Source organism: Heteronotia binoei, chromosome 1 (assembly GCF_032191835.1).
Source record: "Heteronotia binoei isolate CCM8104 ecotype False Entrance Well chromosome 1, APGP_CSIRO_Hbin_v1, whole genome shotgun sequence".
In the NCBI taxonomy this organism is placed as follows: domain Eukaryota; kingdom Metazoa; phylum Chordata; class Lepidosauria; order Squamata; family Gekkonidae; genus Heteronotia; species Heteronotia binoei.
The window spans coordinates 173,191,810-173,213,163 of record NC_083223.1 but is presented as its reverse complement, the minus strand read 5'-3'; the positions used below and the strand labels follow the sequence as shown (position 1 = coordinate 173,213,163).

At 43.3% G+C, this 21,354-nt stretch overlaps 1 protein-coding gene across 1 annotated transcript in view; it reads right to left on the bottom strand.

The window, feature by feature from the left end:
- Window positions 1-21,354, bottom strand: part of VIT (vitrin) — a 125,667-nt gene that overhangs the window by 42,866 nt on the left and 61,447 nt on the right. The window contains exons 6-12 of the mRNA XM_060244182.1: window positions 18,981-19,058; window positions 17,545-17,766; window positions 17,323-17,373; window positions 14,299-14,337; window positions 14,149-14,205; window positions 8,345-8,407; window positions 4,311-4,358 (exon numbers count right to left, since the gene is read on the bottom strand). Coding sequence (XP_060100165.1) covers window positions 4,311-4,358; window positions 8,345-8,407; window positions 14,149-14,205; window positions 14,299-14,337; window positions 17,323-17,373; window positions 17,545-17,766; window positions 18,981-19,058 — 558 coding nt within the window. The remainder of the gene's footprint in view (window positions 1-4,310; window positions 4,359-8,344; window positions 8,408-14,148; window positions 14,206-14,298; window positions 14,338-17,322; window positions 17,374-17,544; window positions 17,767-18,980; window positions 19,059-21,354) is intronic.

Genomic DNA, 21,354 nt, shown 5'->3' with positions numbered 1-21,354 from the left:
CAACATGGTCCTGTCCAAGGACCTATATCAACATGGAATTAATCACACCGGCAGAAATTAGCGTCAGAATGTCACCACTGCTGCCAGATTAAATTAAATTATGAATTTTTAAGTATATTAATGGGTTTTTCTGATGTTAAGTTTAAGTTTTATTGTTAAATTTAAAGTTTTTACATTTATCATTGTATATGTATAAGATGTTGTTAGCCGCCCTGAGCCTGCCTAGGCGGGGAGGGCGGGATACAAATAAAATTTTACCTTACCTTTACCTTACCTTCCAGGCCTAACTTTATAATTGTATTGTCAGTCATGGGAATATTAGCTCACTCTCTATAAACCCCAGTGAAAGCTAATTAAGCTTTCCCCCACCAGATTGTCACAGTTGTCTGGGCTTATTAAATCTCCATTCAGATAATAGTTGCCACATACAAACCACAGATCATTCTGTTTGTATGCAGGGACTAACTTCAGCCCTGGACTAATTTTGTTACTCTCCTGGTTCCTTTGGTACCTCACCCCTCTCACATACTTTTGCCATCCAAGTTTGGCATGCTGCACAAAGAATAACTTTATCTGTATGTCAGAATTCATGCCACTGTCTAAAGGCTTGTTGTTTTTAGCAATAAGATTACCATAAGATCTTCTTCTTCTTCTTCTCCTTCTCCTCCTCCTCCTTCCTTCCTTCCTTCCTTCCTTCCTTCCTTCCTTCCTTCCTTCCTTCCTTCCTTCCTTCCTTCCTTCCTTCCTTCCTTCCTTCCTTCCTATTATTGGCAATCTCTTAACATCCAGGAGCTTGTGCAGAGGCACAACTGGAAAATGTAAACCTTACTTTGTTTCCTGAATTACACATATTTACTTACATATATTTTTCTGCCACATTAGCAAAAAAGAGGATAAACCATTATGGGTTCTGGAAGGAAATTGTTTTCACAGTACCCCCTCCTCACTACAGCCCCTGCCTTAAGTTATACTTATCTAAGAATTTGGAACCTAATAGTATATTTCCTTTTCTATAAATAAGACCTGCTGTTGTTGTTCAGTCACACAGTTGAATCCCACTCTTTGTGAACCCTATGGACCAAGTCACGCCAGGCCCTCCTATTTTTCACCATCCTCCGAAGTCCACTCAAATTCATGTTAGTTACATTAGTAACGCTATCCAACCATCTAATCTTTGCCGTCCCATTCTTCTTTTGCCTTCTGTCTTTCCCAGCACCAGGATCTTCTCCAATGAGTGCTCCCTTCTCATTTGATGGCCAAAGTTTTTGAGCTTCAGCTTCAGCATCTGACCTTCCAGGGAACAGTCAGGGTTGATTTCCCTTAGGTCTGACTGATTTGATCTTCTTGCAGTCCAAGGGACTCTCAAGAGTCTTCTCCAGCACCACAACTCAAAAGCATCTATTCTTCTGCGCTTGGCCTTCCTTAGGTCCAACTCTCAAAGCCATACATTACTACTGGGAATACCATTGCTTTGACTAAACGGACTTTTGTTGGCAGGGTTTTGTCTCTGCTTTTTATTATACTGCCTAGGTTTGCCATAGCTGCCCTCCCAAGGAGCAAACGTCTTTTAATTTCATGGCTACAGTCACCATCTGCAGTGATCTTGGATCCCAAGATCTGTCATTACTTCTATATCTTTCCCTTCTATTTGCCAAGGAGTGATGGGGGCTGGATTTCACTACTTCCATGTCTTCCCCTTCCATTTGACAAGGTGTGATGAGGCCGGATGCCATGATCTTAGTTTTTTTGATGTTAAGTTTCAACCCTACTTTTGTTGTGATCCACACAATCAAAGGCTTTAGCAGTCAATGAAGTAAAAATAGATGTTTTTCTGGTACTACTGTGCTTTCTCCATAATCCAGTGAATGTTGGCAATTTGATCTCCAGTTCCTCTACCTCTCTGAAATCCAGCTTGAACTTCTGGTAGTTCCCGACCCACATACTGCTGAAGCCTAGCTTGTAGGATCTTTAACATCACCTTGCTGGCATGTGAAATGAGTGTAATGGTGTAATAGTTTGAACATTTCTTGGCATTACCCTTCTTTGGGATTGGAATATAAACTGACCTTTTCCAATCCTGTGGCCACTGTTGCATTTTCCAAATTTGCTGACATAATTAGTGCATCATTTTAACAGCAACTGGGATACCATCATCTCTGCTCGCTTTGTTGTTAGTAATGTTTTCTAAGGCCCATTTGACTTCACATTCAAGGTCAGCAATTTCACTGTCATGGTTGTCAAGGACATTGAGATCCTTCTTGTATAACTCTTCTGTGTATTCTTGCCGCCTCTTCCTAATCTTTTCTGCTTCTGTTAGGTCCCTACCATTTTTGTCCTTTATCATGGTCATCTTTGCATGAAATATACCCTTAATTTCTCCAATTTTCTTGAAGAGATCTCTTGTCCTTCCCATTCTATTATTTTCCTCTATTGCTTTGCATTGTTCCTTTAGGAAGCCCTTCTTTTCACTTTTGCTTTTAACTTTTCTTCTTTCCTCAGCTATTTGTAAAGCCTCATCAGACAGCCACTTTGCTTTCTTGCATTTCTTTTACTTTGGGAGGGTGCTGATTGCTGCCTTCTATACAATGTCACGAACCTCCATCCATAGTTCTTCAGGCACTCTATCAGCTTTAGTTCCTTAAACCTATTCTTCACCTCCACTGTATAGTCATAAGGGATGTGATCAAGGTCAAACCTGAATGGTCTAATGGCTTCCCCAGTTTTCTTCAGCTTAAGCCTGAATTTTGAAATGAGTAGCTCATGATCTGAGCTGCAGTCAGCTCCAGGTCTTGTTTTTGCTGACTGTAAGGAGCTTCTCCTTTTTCGACAGCAGAGTATATAATCAATCTGATTTCTGTGTTGCCCATCAGATGATGTCCATGTGTAGAGTTGCCTTTTAGGTTGTTGGAAGAGGCCTGTTCACAGATAGTTAAATAGAAGGTATGAGTAGTGTTGACAGGGGATGGTATGAGAAGGTATGAGTAGCATTGGCAGGGGATGGGGGGGGGGCTTACCAGTAGAAAGAAGAAACCTAGGCCATGTCAACAGCATCACACAGGAAGTGACATCATCATGCCTGTAACTTCCAGGCGATGCTCTTGTATTTGGGCAAAAACTCTATGGTAAAACTGGCTGCTACCACAGAGTTTTGGGCCAAATACCAGAGTGTCACCTGAAAGTTGCTCATGTTATGACATCATTTCCTGCGTGACACCAGAAACATGGCCCAGGTCTTCTCCCTTCTATTGCTAAGTCTCCCATAGACCAGCTGATTGGTGACTGAGGGGCAGGGCCTGGCAGTGGGGAACCTCACATTTACTGGGGGGTCTGGCAACCCAAAGTATGAGTGAGATATGCAAGGAAGTTTTACAGGACAACCCTAAGTAAAGTTGCACCCTTCTGAGTCTATTGACTTAATCCTGTTTGGAACTATGCTGCTGGTTTTCAAGAGACTAAGAGCAATTTAGACTAATATATATGAAATGGATCTACCTTATTCATTATATTCAAATGTCTGGTCTGGTGTTAGAAGGATGTAGGGACAATTGTTGGCTATTGTTTGTACAGAAGGCATTTGCAGCTACTTGCTGTCAGACAGCGGGGTGAAATCTGACACCATCACCATTTAAAATGTACATGCTTGCCTGGCATGCTGGCCCAAAGAGGTCTTAAGATAACAGCTTCCCCTTTTAATATTCGTATTCTTAACATCCAGGCCGCTGAAGAGTTCAGGTGAACCTGAAAGTTTGTACCCTCTTTTGTGTCACCTTTGGTAGTCCTAATAAAAGGAATTTCATGAAATTTGTTCTTGGTTTTGAGTTTTGCTTTCAGAGCAAAAGAGCAGCAAACAACTTTGGTCTGGTCTACTGTAAGGCATAAAATGGTGAAAAGAAATTTATTTATTTAGAAAACATTTATGCCACTTCTCCTGGGAAGCTGTCCAAAGTGACTTATAAAATAAAACATAATAAAAACTTTGAACTATTTACAGTTATTACTTAAAATACAGAATTTAAAACATCTAGCCAGAGCATTAAAAACATGAATAATTGACCAACTTAAAACAACAGTTTTCAGGCTAGAAAAATGATGATAAAAATCAAGCCTTTCATGAGAAGTCTGGAGGAACAGATAGGTTTTGGCTTGCTGCCTAACAGAGAGTTCCAGACAAGCCTCAACAGAAAGGTTGTTCCAGAAGCAAAGTGCCACTATTGAAAAAAGCCCTGTCTCTGGTGGTCAGCTGCTTTATCCTAGAAATGGCTTCATCACAGAGTTGCTTGTAGGTAAAAGACTTTCTGTAAAGTATTTACCTGTTTCATAAAGGCTTGATCCAGATTTCCATAAGTCTGTTTCCAAAGCTTTTATACACAAAAGAGAATAATTATAATTTAAAATAAGAACATAAGCTAAAGTTAATAGAGCAAATAACACATTTTAAAAACAGCCCTTTGCAGAAATGTGTTTCAGTTATTATAAGAAGCTTGTTAATAGGAGTATATACAACATTCATGACTTTAAGTGAAATATCAAGAGATATGCTACAAATATTTTGTAACCTTGAGGTAAACATTTGAGTGGTGATGGGGATTCTGCCTCCTGTACATTCTGTAGTCCATAATGCAGCACCTACAGGGCAAGTTTGGGTAGTAGCCTAGAGCTCATGGCCTGTGGAAATCCAATAGGGTTACCAAGTCCAATTAAAGAAATATCTGGAAACTTTGGGGTGAAGCCAGAAGCAAGGGTGTGACAAGCATAACTGAACTCCAAAGAGAGTTCTGGCCATCACATTTCATGGGACCACAACCTTTTAAATGACTTCCCTCCACTGGAAATAATGAAGGATAGGGGCACTTTCTTTCGGGGCTCATAGAATTGGGCCCCCTAGTCCAATCCTTTTGAAACATGGTGGGGGGGGTATCTTGAGAAGAGTCACCAGATGCTATGCTGAAATTCTGGTGTCTGTACTCAAAAAACAGCCCCCCCGCCAGATACCCACGGATCAATTATCCATTATACCCTATGGGTATTGGTATAGCCCAACAGACATTTTCCTCCCCCCCCACCTGCTTTCTGATGACCCTGAAGCTGGGGGAGAGCCTCCAAACCAGGAGATCCCCTGTCCCCACCTGGGGATTGGCCACCCTAAAATCCAATCTGGTGAGGTTGCTGTCATAGGCTTTTACTGTCATAGGCGTTTTCTGGTTTGGAAAATTCCTGGACATTTGGAAGTGGAGCCTGGAGAGGATGGGATTTGGGGAGGGAAGGGACCTCAGTAGGGTCATGCTTTAAAGCAGGGGTGGCCAAACTGTGGCTCAGGAGCCACATGTGGCTCTTTCACAGAAATTGTGTGGCTCTCAAAGCCCCCACCACCCTGTCAGCTGGATTGGAGAAAGCACTTGTCTTTTTGAAATACTTTTCCAAGCCAAGCCATCTGACTTCAAGTTCCTTTCTTTCCACCTCTTTCCCTCCATCCATCTATTTTCCTTCCTTCCTTCCTTCCTTCCTTCCTTCCTTCCTTCCTTCCTTCCTTCCTTCCTTCCTTCCTTCCTTCCTTCCTTCCTTCCTTCCTTCCCTCCCGCCTGCCTACCTTGAGGCTCTCAAACATCTAATATTCATGTCTTGCAGCTCTCAAACATATGACGTTTATTCTATGTGGTTCTTATGTTAAGCAAGTTTGACTACCCCTGCTATAAGCCAATGCTTCATTGCAGGATCCTTCTATGAGAGCTCTCTCAGCCCCACCAAGAAATAGAATGCAGAGGTACAGAGCTGACTTCCATAAGGTGAAGTTTTATAATTCTGTTATGTGTACAGTATTAAATATATTGTCAAATCAATTTTAATTCATATTTTAATGAGATATTATGGAAGCAAGAGAAAAGAGGGGAAGACTGTGTAGTTAAAATGGACATAATTTGGAAACAATATGCTGTAAACAACATGCCCTGCCAGGGCCTAAAATTCTATGCTACAGAATCTTCTAGCCCAGAGGTGGACAATGGTAGCTCTCCAGAGGTTTTTTGCCTACAACTCCCATCAGCCCCAGCCATTGGCCATGCTGGCTGGGGCTGATGGGAGTTGTAGACAAAAAACATCTGGAGAGCTACCGTTGGCCACCCCTATCTAGCCAATCTGACCCTGCTTCCTTTCTTGTTCCTTCTATTTTTCTGGTTTTCATCAGATAATAGTCAGAGGCAGTGTTAGATTTCACCACTTAGATTCCAATGCTGATATAGTATTTATATCTCTCAGATCTTCATGGATGTGTTTGTGTGGCACCTACCTGGAACTGGGGAGAGGGGTTATGCTTTGGTACATAGAGATGCTTCCATATCCAGTGTGATGTTCTGGAAAGACTAAGGTTTAAGGATGCAACTGTAAATGCATGAATATGGTTCCTTGGAAGTAAATGTATTTGGGACTGAGGTGTAAAGCACATACACAAACCATAGAAGTTGATGCCAGGAAAAAGCTAGTGAGCAAAGTGATGTCTTATATAATTTATTTGTTTTCATGTATGGGAAATAACTAGGGGAAATTATGAGCAGACAGGATAAATGCTGTTAATCAGATTATGAAACAAACTCTGAATGGAAAGTACACCAATGACGGCGGGGAAATAATGTACCTAGAAGCAGACAGGATGTTTAATGCAAACATTCCAAGTGTGTATTCTGAACTAACTACACATAAGATCAATAAGATATAAACACCAACAGTGTTGAATGTTAGCAGACTAGGAAGGTTGCCTAGTTTGTGAACAACTTTTTATCTTGAACTAAGTTTTCAAAAGACTTGACATTTTTGTTACATGGATAGAAGATATTGGATTTATATCCTGCCCTTCTTTCTGAATCTCAGAGTGGCTTATAATCACCTTTACCTTCTTCCCCCAAAACAGACACCCTATGAGGTAGGTGGGGCTGACAGAGCTCTCACAGAAGCTGACCATTCAAGGACAGCTCTGCAAGAGCTATGGATGACCCAAGGCCATTCCAGGAGCTGCAAGTGGAGGACTGGGGAATCAAACCCAGTTCTCCCAGATAGGAGTCCATTTGATGTTATCTATGGCTGCAGTCACACAGACTAAATAATCCACTTCCAACCTGCTTTCAATACACTTTCCAAGTGGATTTTGCCAGTTCACACAGTAAAATCCAGTTGGAAAGTGCATTGAAAGTGGATTGAAAGTGCATTGTTTAGTCTGTGTGATTGCAGCCTATGTTATCTATCTTGAAGAACGATGGTGTGAAAAACCACGTGCAGGTTGCTCACAAATAGCCCAATAATATGCTACAGAAATTTTTCTTGTTGTTTGCTGAGATATCTTTTTTTTTTTTTTGCTCTGACCCAATATACAGCCCAGTTACAAGACAACAGAACTCTTAAATCACTACAAATAGGGATGGGCACAGACCTGAACCTGAGCCCAAGTCCCAGCTGGACTTTGCCCAGTTTGGAGTTTGTGAGCCAAGGTTCTGGGAAGGTGCCTTGCCCCCAAACACTCACCAAACTTTTCTGCTAGGTTCAGCTTGTGTGTTTGCTAAACTGTTCTAGGTGGTATTGGACCTCACCCCCAGCACATCCGCATCATCCATAAGTGATGCAAGTGCAGTGCTGATGTGCTCACATAACTTCTGGGTAATGTGGTCACACTATGGGCAGGGCCCAATGCCAACCTGAAGTGATGCAAATGCAATGGTAGGCCAACATGCTTGCTTCACTTCAAGATTATATGGGTACACTGGCTGTGGGGGCTGACGCCACACAAATCCGTTTAGTTCAGGTGGGTTTTTCTTTTGAGAGTTCAGTACGGAGCCACCCAATTTGCAAGTCCTAGACCAAACCAGGCTTTCCCAGTCTGTGCCCTTTCCTAATTGTGAGTAACATGGGCTTAAAATAGTAGATTTGCAATGCAGTTATTCCAATCTAAGCCCATTGACGTTGTAAGGTGATAGAAGCTAGTGCTTTAGTTCATACTACAAAGTCAGTGGAATGGAAGGGAAATACTCAGACATCAAATATTGAATGAATCCCCAATTGCCTCAGCTAAGAAAAGAAAAGCCATTAGAGTCTAAGGATGCTAGCCTCCAAGTGGGACCTGGAAATCCCCCAGAATTGCAGCTCATCCTCAGACTACAGAGATCAGTTCCCCTGGAGAACATGAATGCTTTGGAGCGTAGACTCTATGGCATTGTACCCCACTCAGGTCCCTGTCCTCCCCAGGCTCCATCCCCAAATCTCCAGGAGTTTCTCAATCTGGATTAGGAAACTCTACCACCATCCCCCACTGGTGACCAGTGGGTACCTGGCGACCCTACTAGAAGCTGAAACAAACACTTACCCAGATTGGCAGGAAAACTGGCAGGCTTCCGGAATGAAGCAATTGGTTCTTGGCGCTGAATACCTGTGTGGTTTGACAGAAAAATTCACAGAGGAGTCAGTTCTAAAGTGCAGAGTGAATCTGAAGTTACAATATTGCTGAAATCTTGCATTTGAAGAAAGTGAGAGAGAATGTGAAAAAGGATGTGTGTTTTCTATGTATGAAGAATGTTTTTATGTTTTCAGTATGGAACTAGTCCGTTCTCTTTTCTGGGCTCTTACAATGTTGCCCTAGTAATAATAATAATAATAATTGCAGATTTTTACCCCACCCTTCTGTCTGAATCAGAGACTCAGAGCGGTTTATAATCTCCTTTGTCTTCTCTCCCCACAGCAGACACCCTGTGAGGGGTTGGGGCTGAGAGGGCTCTCACAGCAGCTGCTCTTTCAAGGACAACCTCTGCGATAGCTATGGCTAACCCAAGGCCATTCCAGCAGGTGCAAGTGGAGGAGTGGGGAATCAAACCCGATTCTCCCAGATAAGAGTCTGCACACTTAACCACTACACCAAACTGGCTTATATAACAAAATATAACATGCATGAATTTGTAATTGGGTGCACAGATTCTTCCATATATTCATTTTTTTTCCTCTGGAAGTTGGGACTACTGTTGAAACTCTTTGACGCAGTAGACTGTCAGTAGTTTGAGGGCAGTTTGAAAGAGAAATTATTTCACATGGTGTGTATACTTGTTCTGTTTTTATTTCTGGTTTTTACCAGGTTTTACACTGTATTTAAATAGCCCCATGGCGCAGGGTGGTAAAGCTGCAGTACTGCAGTTCAAGCACTCTGCTCACAACCTGAGTTCAATCCCGGTGGAAGTTGGGTTCAGGTAGCCAGCTCAAGGTTGACTCAGCCTTCCATCCTTCCAAGGTTGGTAATATGAGTAGCCAGCTTGTTGGGGGCAAAGTGTAGATGACTGGGGAAGGCAATGGCAAACCACCCTATAAAAAACCTGCTGTGAAAACATTATGATGTGACGTCACCCTAGAGTCAGAAATGACTGGTGCTTGCACAGGGGACTACCTTTACCTTTATACTGTATTTAAATCATTTGAACTTTCTGTGTCACCAAAAGATACAATGGGATGGAAATAATATTTACACCACGGAAAACAGTATCTTTCTTAAATAACTTTCAAACCATCAAAGTATTTTAGTAAATTCTCCATTTTCCTAACAATATAGGTTGTTATCCAAAGTCATAAGAATGGATTATAATTAGAAGGCTATGGTAGCAGGCAGTCCCCCCCTTCTTGTTAATTTAAATTAGAAGCTTTATTTAGAGCACAATCCTATGGGGGGGGGCAAAGCGCTTTGGGAGCTAACCATCCCCTACGTCGATGGAAATAACATTTGCACCTGTGTAAGTCCAGTTGCACTGCAGTGGAGGGGACTTATGTGGGCATGGGGCCGCCGGAGCACCACCCCGCCCAAGAGCAGCGGTGCCAGAGGGCTGCACCCAAGCGGAGGCATAAGTCCAGCAGAGTGAGCCATGCCAGCACAAGAGGAAGTGGAGTCAGGGGCGCAGCCAGGCTTAGGCAGCTCCCTCAGGAGTATGGGCCATAACACCCCCCCCCCCCAGGACGCATAAAGTTACGTCTGCAAAAACGGCAGCGTATCCTATAGGCACTCATTGAAACTGAAAACAAAGAGTGGCCCAACATCCAATTGCTGCTTCCCACCGCCTATAAATCCTCTCGTTCTGGCCTCGCATGACTCATTAGGTAGGGAAAGCGACATGGGCAAGGGGCTCTGCCAGGGAACTCCCTGCTGCATGGACTTAGAGAGCACTTTGGTGATGGGCACAGCACGGCTAGGAATCTTTGACTTGCGAGGAGGAGAGCCTCTGGGGCTAACTGCTCTTGCTTCCAGGTCTCAACTGGTACCTCCGGAGGTTCAGTGTACGAGGATGGTCACCCATGGCTGGGTAAGTGTTACTGTGCACCCCCACTGTCCTCCTGCTCCCCTCGCTTGAGGCCAGGTGGTGTGAAATCATTTCCAGCAGTTGAACCAGGCAAAGGGCTCAGGTGGGGGGGCAGTTGCTGACCCCCCGCAGCTGCCACATCCCTTCTCTTGGTCTGTCCTCTGTTGCATTCCCGTCCATGGTATGTGGGAGGTGTGGCAGCTGATCCAATGCCTGTGGGGAGGTGGGGCAGAGAGTCCTTGGCTGAAACACCGCTCCCTACTTCAGCTGCCCCTCCTGCAGGTGCTCTTGATCTATGTGTCTGTTTTGCAGGTGGGAATTCAATACAGAGGCTCCAACCCCCCCCCCCCTCGGTCAACTGTTCCTGCCCGCTGCTCTGAGTGGAGCCCCACCCCCGGCGAGACCGTCTGAGTGGGACCTGGGATACCATTACACTCCATTCCAGCAGAATAAAGTCTGAGCTGTGCCATCCTTTGTCTCTCGTTTCCCTGTGCCCCCCCCCTTTCCTCTGCCACTCTGTCCTTGGGATCCCGGGATGGGGGGGATGTCTTGGAGGGCGGGTTTGCTTGTTTCTTGGGGAGTGGGGTGAACTATGAGCCACCTCTGCGAGAGGCTGGACAGGGGAGCCAGAGGGTCTTTCCCCCCCTTATCCCATGGCACATGTCAGAGGGGAGGGGGACGACAATGACACTATAGGCACCTGGCCGGTGCCTTGCACTCTGTGTCCTGCTGCCACCGGGGGAGGGGTTCCTCGCAAGTGGTGGGGGTTGTCAGGGTGAGACTCTGTGTCCCTGCCAGGGAGGACTTCCCTGTGGGATGCGGTGGCATGCTGTGACTCTGTCTACTTGTTCCAATACACACGTGTGCCTGGTTTCCCTGATTGCAGACTCTTGCACTTTGTTTTCCCTGTTTAGTTGTGGCTCACTGGGAGAGCATAAGACTCTCCTTGCCCGCTTGCCATTGAAATGTCTGACAGTGGGTGGGGGCAGCCGTGGGAGTGGCCAATCGTGCAGCTCGCACTCCCCTTCCCCCTGCCCCCATCTCGACAACAAGCCAGGCTTCTTGTGCGCGCATGCCCAGCCTCACTCCTGTTCCCTCCCCGTGTTGGTGGGACTTCTCTCCTTTGCCTTTGACTGTCTGCTCATGATTGGCTCCATTCTCTGTCAGGGGGCGGGTTGGGGCCAGTGATCAGCCTCTCCGGGGCCACCTCTCCCCTCCCCAGATTGTCATGCGCTGTGACACATGTGCCAGGACTGGCCAATCCGGGGAAGGTGGGCTGCTCCCCCCCTCCGGCTGCCTCTGCCTCTCTCCTGCGCCTATGCCAGTCCTACGCCAGTGGAGTTGCCATAGCGACGGTCTCCCTTGCGCCAAGCTACGCTTCTCCCCTTCCCACGCTCCAGCGTGCTGAAGTCCTCAGGAAGTCTACTGGCGGTGCTGCAGTTACTCCATGGCTGGCTGCCAGGGAGGTTAGGATTGGGCTATCAATCACCTACTCAAAAATCTCCAGTTCGAAAGTGTGTACACTGAAGTCACTTAAGACACATCATGATCAATTAATTTTAATAGGCTAGGCTCTTTGGTCATTTGCTTGTAATGGTACCAACATGGCATGGAGAAGTCTGTTAAAGTCCCTGGGGCTTAGCTTGTGAAATAGAAATAGTATAAGTACCAGTTAAAATAGTGCAAGCACCAGTTGTTTTTGACTCTGGGGTGACGTTGCTTTCACAACATTTTCATGGCAGACTTTTTACGGGGTGGTTTCCCAGTCATCTACACTTTCCCCCCAGCAAGCTGGGTTCTCATTTTATCAACCTTGGAAGAAGGCTGAGTCAACCTGGAGCCGGCTATCTGAATCAGCTTCTGCTGGGATTGAACTCAGGTCATGAGTAGAGGACTCTGACTGCAGTACTCTTCTGTTGGTGTAAATAGATTATGGATTTAAATTCAAACTATATACTTAGGAATAATTTGGAAGTTTACATCCATTGGAAGTCAATAACTTTTAAAAGTTAATAGTGCTCTAGACCTGCAGGTAAATGCTTGAAAAACAATATAAGTGAGATTTGACCAAATCTAGCCCTCCTAACTTTACTGAGACAATTAATCAAGGTCTCCCAGTTAAATCAGTGGGAATTAAAAGGGCTTAAAAGCCCAGACTTGGATAGCCCAGGCTAGTCTGACCTCATTCAATCTCAGAAGCTAGGTAGGGTTGTCCCTGGCCCCTGTGTTAGCAAAATTGCTGAGGTCTACTCTTTTTGATGGTGAATTAGCAAAAAGTAGACCTTAGGAGAGAGCTTAGTAGAGTTTAGGAGAGATCTTTTACCAATTTACAGAGGTGCAGTTTCAGAAAGGAGACTCCAGACTAAATATATTTTAAAATGTTTTCTTAGAAAAATATGTAAAGATACAAACACACATTCAAGCAACTAAACATTTATAAAAGAGACTAGGAAATAAATGGTGAAGCATAGAGGGGATTTTTAGGAATTATTGCAGGAGTGTGTGTGTGTGATACCACCTGGTCCATGGATCCTTGAAGCAGAAGATATGAAGGTGGAGAGTGGCCCGAACAGAGTTTGGGGGTGCAAGTCTGTGGTAGGGTAAGAACTGGCCATGTGCTGGCCTTGATATAGCCAAATTTGTGCCCTCAGGTGATGAGGTCATGTGATGTGTGACATGTAGGTCAGCTGACCTGGACACTGCATGACACTTCTTACATGTGACTCCTGATGTCACATAAGGGATGGAAAGGGATGGAAAGTTTGACAAGATTAGCAAGTCATGATGGGGTTACCTAAGGTAAACTGCCTTAAACAGAGAAAGGAATTGGTCAATTTAGAGCCACATTGTAATCCACTGTACAGTAATCTACTGTAACACCATAGCTAACACAATGGGGATGGTCTTCATAATGGAATTAAGTCCTCAGCAACAGTCACTTCCTTGGGCTTCTTCTTTGTGTCCAGGATCTCCTCAGCTGGCAGGAACAGTCTTTTTGTTATGTGCAGGCATGGTAACAAGCTCTTTTGTCCATCTGCATTGACACACCTGGAGAATGCGACACTCCTGCTTTACCTTCATGGCGTCTGAGCAAGAACAAGATGGATTCAGGATCCCTTCCATCATGGGTTTGGTTAAGGGCTGCTCTTAGGTGCTGTCTTCATTAGATAGCATGGCAGTGGCATTCTGCATGGCCTGGCAGCTTCTTGGGAAAGCCTGATTTAGAGTCTTTCTATGCAGGAGTAATGCACAGTTACAGCAATGGCAGGAACAAGCAGGGAGACCTCTTAGGCAAGCTGGAGTGCTTGCTGGTTGACCCCACACAGAGTGAAATGTCCATATTGGGCTAGTACCCATGTAATGGATTGAGCTCAAGCAAGGCTGATAGTTCAGTGTAGCAGGACACATGTGAGTGTAAGTGTACATAACTACAAGTCCAGAGAGTACATAACTACAAGTCTGGCATCAAGGCCAGAGTGAATACAGTCCATTAAAGAAGGAGGAGGGGGCTCAGGCTTACACCTGGCTAGTATTTGGATGGGGGCCTCCAAGAGAGTCCAGGGCTGCTATGCAGAAGCAGGCAATGGCAAACAACCTCTGAGCATCTCATGTCTTGAAAACCCTATTGGACTGTCATAAGTTGACTGAGACTTGACGGCACTTTCCACCACCCAACTTTGATTTTCTTGCAAATGGTACCTTTTAGTTTGTAAATATGCTTATATCTCCCAGAAAGTAAGTCTAAGCTAACTTGGAGAACCAGCTTCCAAACAACTGTGTTTCAGATAAGGTTGCAAATTTTACTTTACAGAGATACAAGAAGTCAGAAAGGCTTTACCTGCATTACTGCGAGGGATATTTCTGTTGCTTGCATAGCTGGAAGTGCTTCTGAATGCTGTAAAAATATATTACGGGTCAGTGCATAAACTTCAACATTATCTTAATTAGAACATTATCTTAGACTTCATTAGTTTATGCAGGGACATACCTTGATTCTGGGTCCTCCCTTGAACTGCCTGAACCTGTTCTGAAGTAGGCATTAGAATGGAGAATATCAATTTTCAAGTCAGTTGTAAGGCATTCATTTTAAAGTAAATGTAATGTCATAACTGGTGAAGACTCTTGCCCTAATTCTTAAAACTGATTTTTATTTTTAAATGTAGGAGATTAGTCAATATTTGTAGTTTAAAATATTATTTATTAGTATGTATCCAGCCATGCACTTTCCCCAAATATAGCATTTATGTTTGTGGAAGTGGGGTGGTGATTCTGGCTTATTGCCCCCTCCCTTACCGGAGACTGCAATGTAATATTCTTAATTGCTTATTTATTTGTTACAGCTGTGAACCACCCTGAGACTGGTTTTGAGAAGGGCAGTCAGAACTGTCCACAAACACACGTTGCTCCTTGTTCTGTTCCTGAATAGTTCGCTGGTTGTCTCAGTGGGCTGCATCAGGAGGAGGAAGTAGACAGATCTTGTTCTGTGAAGTCTTTGGAAGTCTGGATTCATGCCATGATATCTATAGGATACCCTTGCACTGCTTTAAGAGCTATGGTTGTAGAGGGGGAACTGGGAGACTCTACAAGAATGCTCAGCACTTTGCCAAACTATAGCATTATCAGAATTCTTCAAGCAATTTCGTAGGTGTTAGCAATTGCCATCAATTATAATGACATTTCCAGATGATATCAGTAACAATCTGCACTTCTACTTTACAATGTGTAATTTGTTGTAATTTTTCTTTAATGCTGTGAAAAACAAATCTAATTTATTAAAACATGTGTACCTTACTTTCTTCCAAGAATTCAAGGTGACTTCTATGCTGTGGATGGTTTTTGCACTCTTTGACACATTACAGTCATGGGGCTTAAAGCAGTTTGGGGGCATGCTGCTTGGGGCACACCATTAAGCACTCTCCCCATGTTCCAGTTTATTCCAGTGTCCTGTCCTGTTACTAGGGGTACCAACCTCCAGGTGGAGCCTGGAGATCTCCTAAAGTTACAATTGATTCCCTACCACAGAGATCAGTTCCCCTGGAGAAAATGGCAACTTGGAGGGTAGACTCTAGGAACTGGATGCTGGATCAGCAGATTGGCTACTTGACAGCAGTGCAGTAATGAGAGGGCAGTTACATTTTTTTAAAAAAAGCATGAAGGGACATACTTCCACAGACATTCAAAACAGTGGGAAAGTCAGAAAATTGCATACTGCTCAGTTTATGATTTTTGGAGATTTTAATGCTTGGATAGGCAGTAATAATCAGAAATGGATCTCCCATTTTGGTTTCGAAGTGGCTGAATCCCTCCCACTACAATTATGTTTGCCCCATTGTTCCAAAAATATTTTAACCAACAAGGCGTTGCGTATTAGCCCTCCCCCACAACGGGCTAAAAAAAACTATAACGAGCCGAAATACTATGTTTTTCTTCTGAAATATGTGCCTGCCCACTGGTGTGGAAAAGGTGCAGTTTGTGAGAATCAGCATTTACATGTGAGGCTGTTTCCATGGCTATTGTGATTTGTGCATCTAAAAAGGGGGAGGTGAAGGGGGGGGGGCTGGATGTTATAACTGCATAAGCCATGTCTCTAGGCAGGAGCACTGTAGATATTGTGGCAGCCCTGCATTGTGGCAGCTATATATATAAGCTATGTTTTACTTGTATATTATTAAGTTATTGTTGTATTTTAATTGTTTTATTATGACTGTGATCTGCCCTGAGCCCACATGGGAAAGGGTGGAATATAAATTAACCAAATAAATAAAAAATAAAAGGCGGGTCTTAGATTAATTGAATTCTGCATATCACATAATGTTATAATATTTAACAGTCTTTCCATATTTCCGGCTGCAGTTGATTTTACTTTTTCTTCTTCATGGAGTCGCAGTGTGATAGATCATTGTTTAGGCTCACCCAACCTTCTGCTGTCTATCAATAATATTTCCAGAAAAGAACCACTCATTCTTTCTCTAAGAATATGGTGAATGATTTCAAATGCTGCAATATTACACTTGATCTTAGCCAAAAGGCCGAGAAGCATAAGCTGACAGAATCAGCATTGCTGTCAGATGTCCATCTAGCCTCTGTTTAAAAACCTCCAAGGAAGGAGAGCCCACCACCTCCCAAGGAAGCAAGTTCCTCTGAGAAACTGCTCTGTCAGGAAGTTCTTCCTAATGTTTAATTGAAAACTCTTCTGATTTAATTTCAACCTGTTGGTTCTGGTCTGACCTTCTGGGACAACAGAAAACAACTTCACATCATCCTTTATATGATAGCCCTTCAAGTATTTGAAGATGGTTATCATATCACCTCTCAGTTGTCTTCTCTCCAGGCTAAACATACCCAGCTCCTTCAGCCTTTCTTCGTAGTACATGGTCTCCAGACCCCTCACCATCTTTGTTACCCTCCTCTGGGCACATTCCAGCTTGTTTATATCCTTCTTACATTGTGGTTCCCAAAACTGAACACTATACTCTAGGTGATGTCTAAACAAAGCAGAGTAAAGCGATACCATCACTTCATGTGATCTGGACACTATACTTCTGTTGATACAGCCCAAAATCGCATTTGCCTTTTTAACTACCACATCACACTGCTGACTCATGTTCAGCATATGGTCCACTAAGATCCCTAGATCCTTTTTGCACATACTACTGCAAAGATAAGTCTCCCACATCCTATAATTACATTAATCCAGGGCTATTTTTTGTAGAAAAAGCCCAGTAGGGACTCATTTGCATATTAGGCCACATCACCTGACATCATCATTGTTTCACACAGGGCTTTTTTTGCAGAAAAAGCCCAGCAGGAATCATTTGCGTATTAGGCCACACTCCTGACCCCAAGCCTGTTGGAACTGCATTCCTGTGTGTTCCTGCTACAAAAAAGCCCTGCATTTATCCCTGTTAAAATTCATCCAGTTGATTTAAATGGGATTTAATTTCAGACAACTTTGTTTTGGATACAGTCTCAGTATGATGGTACTCTGCACTATCCCTGTCCCTGTACTTACTTGATGCTACAGCTGCTGCTGATGAGTAAGCTGGATGGACTTGGCTGGAACCTAAAAACAAACAAGAGCATCTCTAAACTGCTAGTACAATAAATTCAGCTGGCAATGTGTGGAACAGAAGGTGAGATAGTCAAGAATATTGCAGTGGCCAAAGTGATGTGCTCCTGCAAGCCCATTTCTAATGTGCTCAGAGTTTCAGGGAATGTATTGCATTCTACTCACCTATATCTCTGACTTTGTGCATTGCATGTTGAGGCTTCATGGTTGCCACAGTCATTGCTTTGGTGATTATTGTGGTGGGGATGGTAGTTGGGACTGCTGTTGGCTTTAGAACTGTGCTGACAAATTCTGTTGTCATGACAGTGGACTTTGGTAAGGAGGTGACTATTTTGGTACCTGGTAGTGGTGCCACAGTTGTCAGATACTCTCTGCGCAGTGAAGTTCCTACATGAATATTTAAATGCTGAAGATTAATGTGAAGAGATATACAATACATTATATGTAGAAACTGCCAAAACTATGGATCAGTTCAGACAAATAACAGCATTTCATGCGGGTACCCTGAAGCACATGGGAGTGTCCTCTGAGATAGAGGCCCAGCAGCCCTCATGTGGAAAAGGCACAGTTTGTGAGAACCAGCATCTACATGTGAGGCTGTTTCCATGGCTATTGTGATTTGTGCATCTAAAAAGGGGAAGGGGAGGCTGGATGTTATAACTGCACAAGCCATGTCTCTAGGTAGGAGCACTGTAGACATTGTGGAAGCCCTGCATTGATCTGAGTTGTTTGTTGTAGGTGGACTGGATGTTTAACCTATCAGGAAAGTTCCCGGTGGGCTGCTGTCCTGGAGGACAGCCTCTAGGCATGAAATAAGGTGCATCTAAATGATGCCTGAGACATGAGCTGGGTCAGGAATCTCTCAGCCTATCTCATGGTCAAACATACTCCTGGGGGCTCACCTTAAAAAAAAAACACCTGGGTGCTCAGTTGAGCTGGGAGCATTGTGAGGGAGGAAGAGGGGCTTCCTCCCTTCCCTCCTGCACCATTTTTCCTAAGAGGGTGCTGTCTGTCCCTTCCTTGGGCTCCTAGGTCATGCGATAATTCATTAATATTCACTGCTGACTTTTTGAACAAAAACAAAGCCAAGCAACTGAATAATGGCAATATAAATTATAATAATGTGAATGTTTTCCAAAAGGCATAATCTTTTTCTTCAACTCCCATCTTTTCAGTATTCTAAAATGACTATTAAACTTTCCAAGGTAAACAGTAGGTATTTCTTGAAATGAAAATTCTGCCATATTTTGGCTAGAACCTCTGACTACATACAACAAATATTTGGGGTGATTGGCAAGTAGCGAAGAAAAGCAATTTAAATAAAGTTTTGGTTTTTTACTAATTCTTCAAGGAAGAGCAACTAGACAGAATAGCAACTGGTAATTCCTATTGGAATTGTATCTCTCTAACTGCATCAAAAGACAATTCAATTGATGAGCAACATAATGCAATTGTAAATGCACACCTGCATTCAGCAGTGCAGGAAATTGCATGTGCTCAGAACTCCCTTGCTGAATTGGAGCACAATTTTTCATCACATATAGGGAAAACACACATACACTCAAAAGAAAAACAGCTTCAGAAGAAATTTAACCACTTGCCTCCTTTAACTGAGGGGCTTTTGACAGATGAATATTCAAGAGTTGCTGGATATTGCACACCTTTTTTGGGTTTGCCCTCTATGGAAATGAGACAAACAAGAAAAACAAACTGTAGGAATCCTGAAATAATTAACCATGTTTTAAGTCACTGAAGATTTAATATTTAATGCATTCAACATTTTATGCAGAATTAGTGCATAGATCTTCCATCCATTTGAGGTTTGCTTTTAGCCTTTTGAGCCCCATGGCGCAGAGTGTTAAAGCTGCAGTACTGCAGTCCTAAGCTCTGCTCACAACCTGAGTTCAATCCCCGGCGGAAGCTGGGTTTTCAGGTAGCCAGCTCGAGGTTGACTCAGTCTTCCATCCTTCCGAGGTCGGCAAAATGAGTACCCAGCATGCTGGGGGGAAAGTGTAGATGACTGGGGAAGGCAATGGCAAGCCACCCTGTAAAAAGTTTGCTGTTAAAAGTTGTGAAAGGAACATCACCCCAGAGTTGGAAACGACTGGTGCTTGCACAGGGGACCTTTCCTTTCCTTTCCTTTCCTTTCCTTTAGCCTTTTACCCATTATCCAGGGTTTGCAGTTATGGCAAGACTCACCATACATGTGGTTCTGAGACACAAAATAATATATGAATGCTGATACATTGTTATGCGTATTATTTGAAAATGCTTTTATGCCAAAGAATCAGCAGTTTGGTGAAGTGGTTAAGTGTGTGGACTCTTATCTGGGAGAACCGGGTTTGATTCCCCACTCATCCACTTGCACCTGCTGGAATGGCCTTGGGTCAGCCATAGCTCTCGTAGAAGTTGTCCTTGAAAGGGCATCTGCTGTGAGAGCCCTCTCAGCCCCACCCACCTCACAGGGTGTCTGTTGTGGGGGGAGAAAATATAGGAGATTGTAAGCCGCTCTGAGTCTCTGATTCAGAGAGAAGGGCGAAGTATAAATCTGCAGTCTTCTTCTTCCTCTAAATATTATTTGCTTTTCATACCTCTTGACATTTGTTTGTAAAGATAATATTCAAAGACCTATTCTGTTGAATCAACCAACTTTTAAATCGTAGAAACTACCTACAAGGGCTTGTGACCATTTCCTTATCTATCCTCTTCCATATACTATTTCTTTTTTCTCCCCTCCTGGTAGCCTCTATATCCTCCCCCCTTTCACTCCTTCCTTCTCTCCTTCCCACTTGCCAACCAGCCTTGCTTTTATCTACCTCTTCCAGTCTCCAGCTTTATTATTTGTTTTCTTCATTTATATTATAATACCTTTCTTCCCAAAGAGGACCCAAAGCAGTTTACATCATTCTCTTCTTCTCCATTTTATCATCACAACAACCCTGTGAGGTAGATTATGGTGCCAGAGAGTGACTGGTCCAAGGTCACCCAGCAAGCTTCCATGGCAGAATGGTGGAGTTGCCAGCCATTGGTTGGCAACCTCAGGTGTGAAAGGGGGCAGGAATGGGGAAGGTGAATGATGTCACATCAATGGCATAATGCCACTTCCATGAATACTCAGAAGTGAAGTCACATCACTAGTGTGACATTCTAGGATTTGGTCAAAACCTCTATGGCAAAACTAGAGAATAACAAAATTTAATCCATCATAAACTCATAAATCAGTGGTCACTTCAGATGCATAAAGTAAACATCCATAAAACCATTGCATTTGAAACTGATGATACCACTCTTACTTATGTATTTTGTTTTATGTTAGAGTTTATTTTTATTCTTTGTGCACAGAGAGATAGACAGATAGATTCATAAGGCTGAAAGCCCCAATGGTTTTAAGTAGTGTTGAGTTGCATTGTGACTGATAGGTTCAATACCTACAGCAATCCGCCCAGGGCTAAAAATGCTAATTAATTAAACAAAAGAGAAGGGAAGTTTGGGCACAATTGAATTTTATCCATACACTTTCTTTTTCTTGCTGCATCTAACTACTCCCTTTTTCATTTCATTAAAGAACATTTAATTTATTAAATATATACTATAGAAATAGAGTATTCTTAGTTTTTAAAAATTTGAAATGAAAAGCTGAGTGGAAGACACTTTCCCCCATACTTGGCTCACTTGGAGAGATGCACAACAGAAGATTTTCATAGTCTGCTAGTGGATGGTGCTTTTGATCTGAATGGAGTCATTCATTTTTATATAAGCACATTTAAATACTTCGACAATGAGTACCATGCCTCCCAGTCGGCTCTTTATTTTGGTCCCTGTGACCTTGCCTGGCATTCCCATCATTCTACTTCCTGGTTTGGCAGCCCTAACTTATTTTTGTATGGGCTTTTGTGCAGATTCCTATTGGCCAAGCAGGCAACTCCCAAACTTCTCATGCTTCATAAATGAGCATGCATTGTCAGTATGGACACG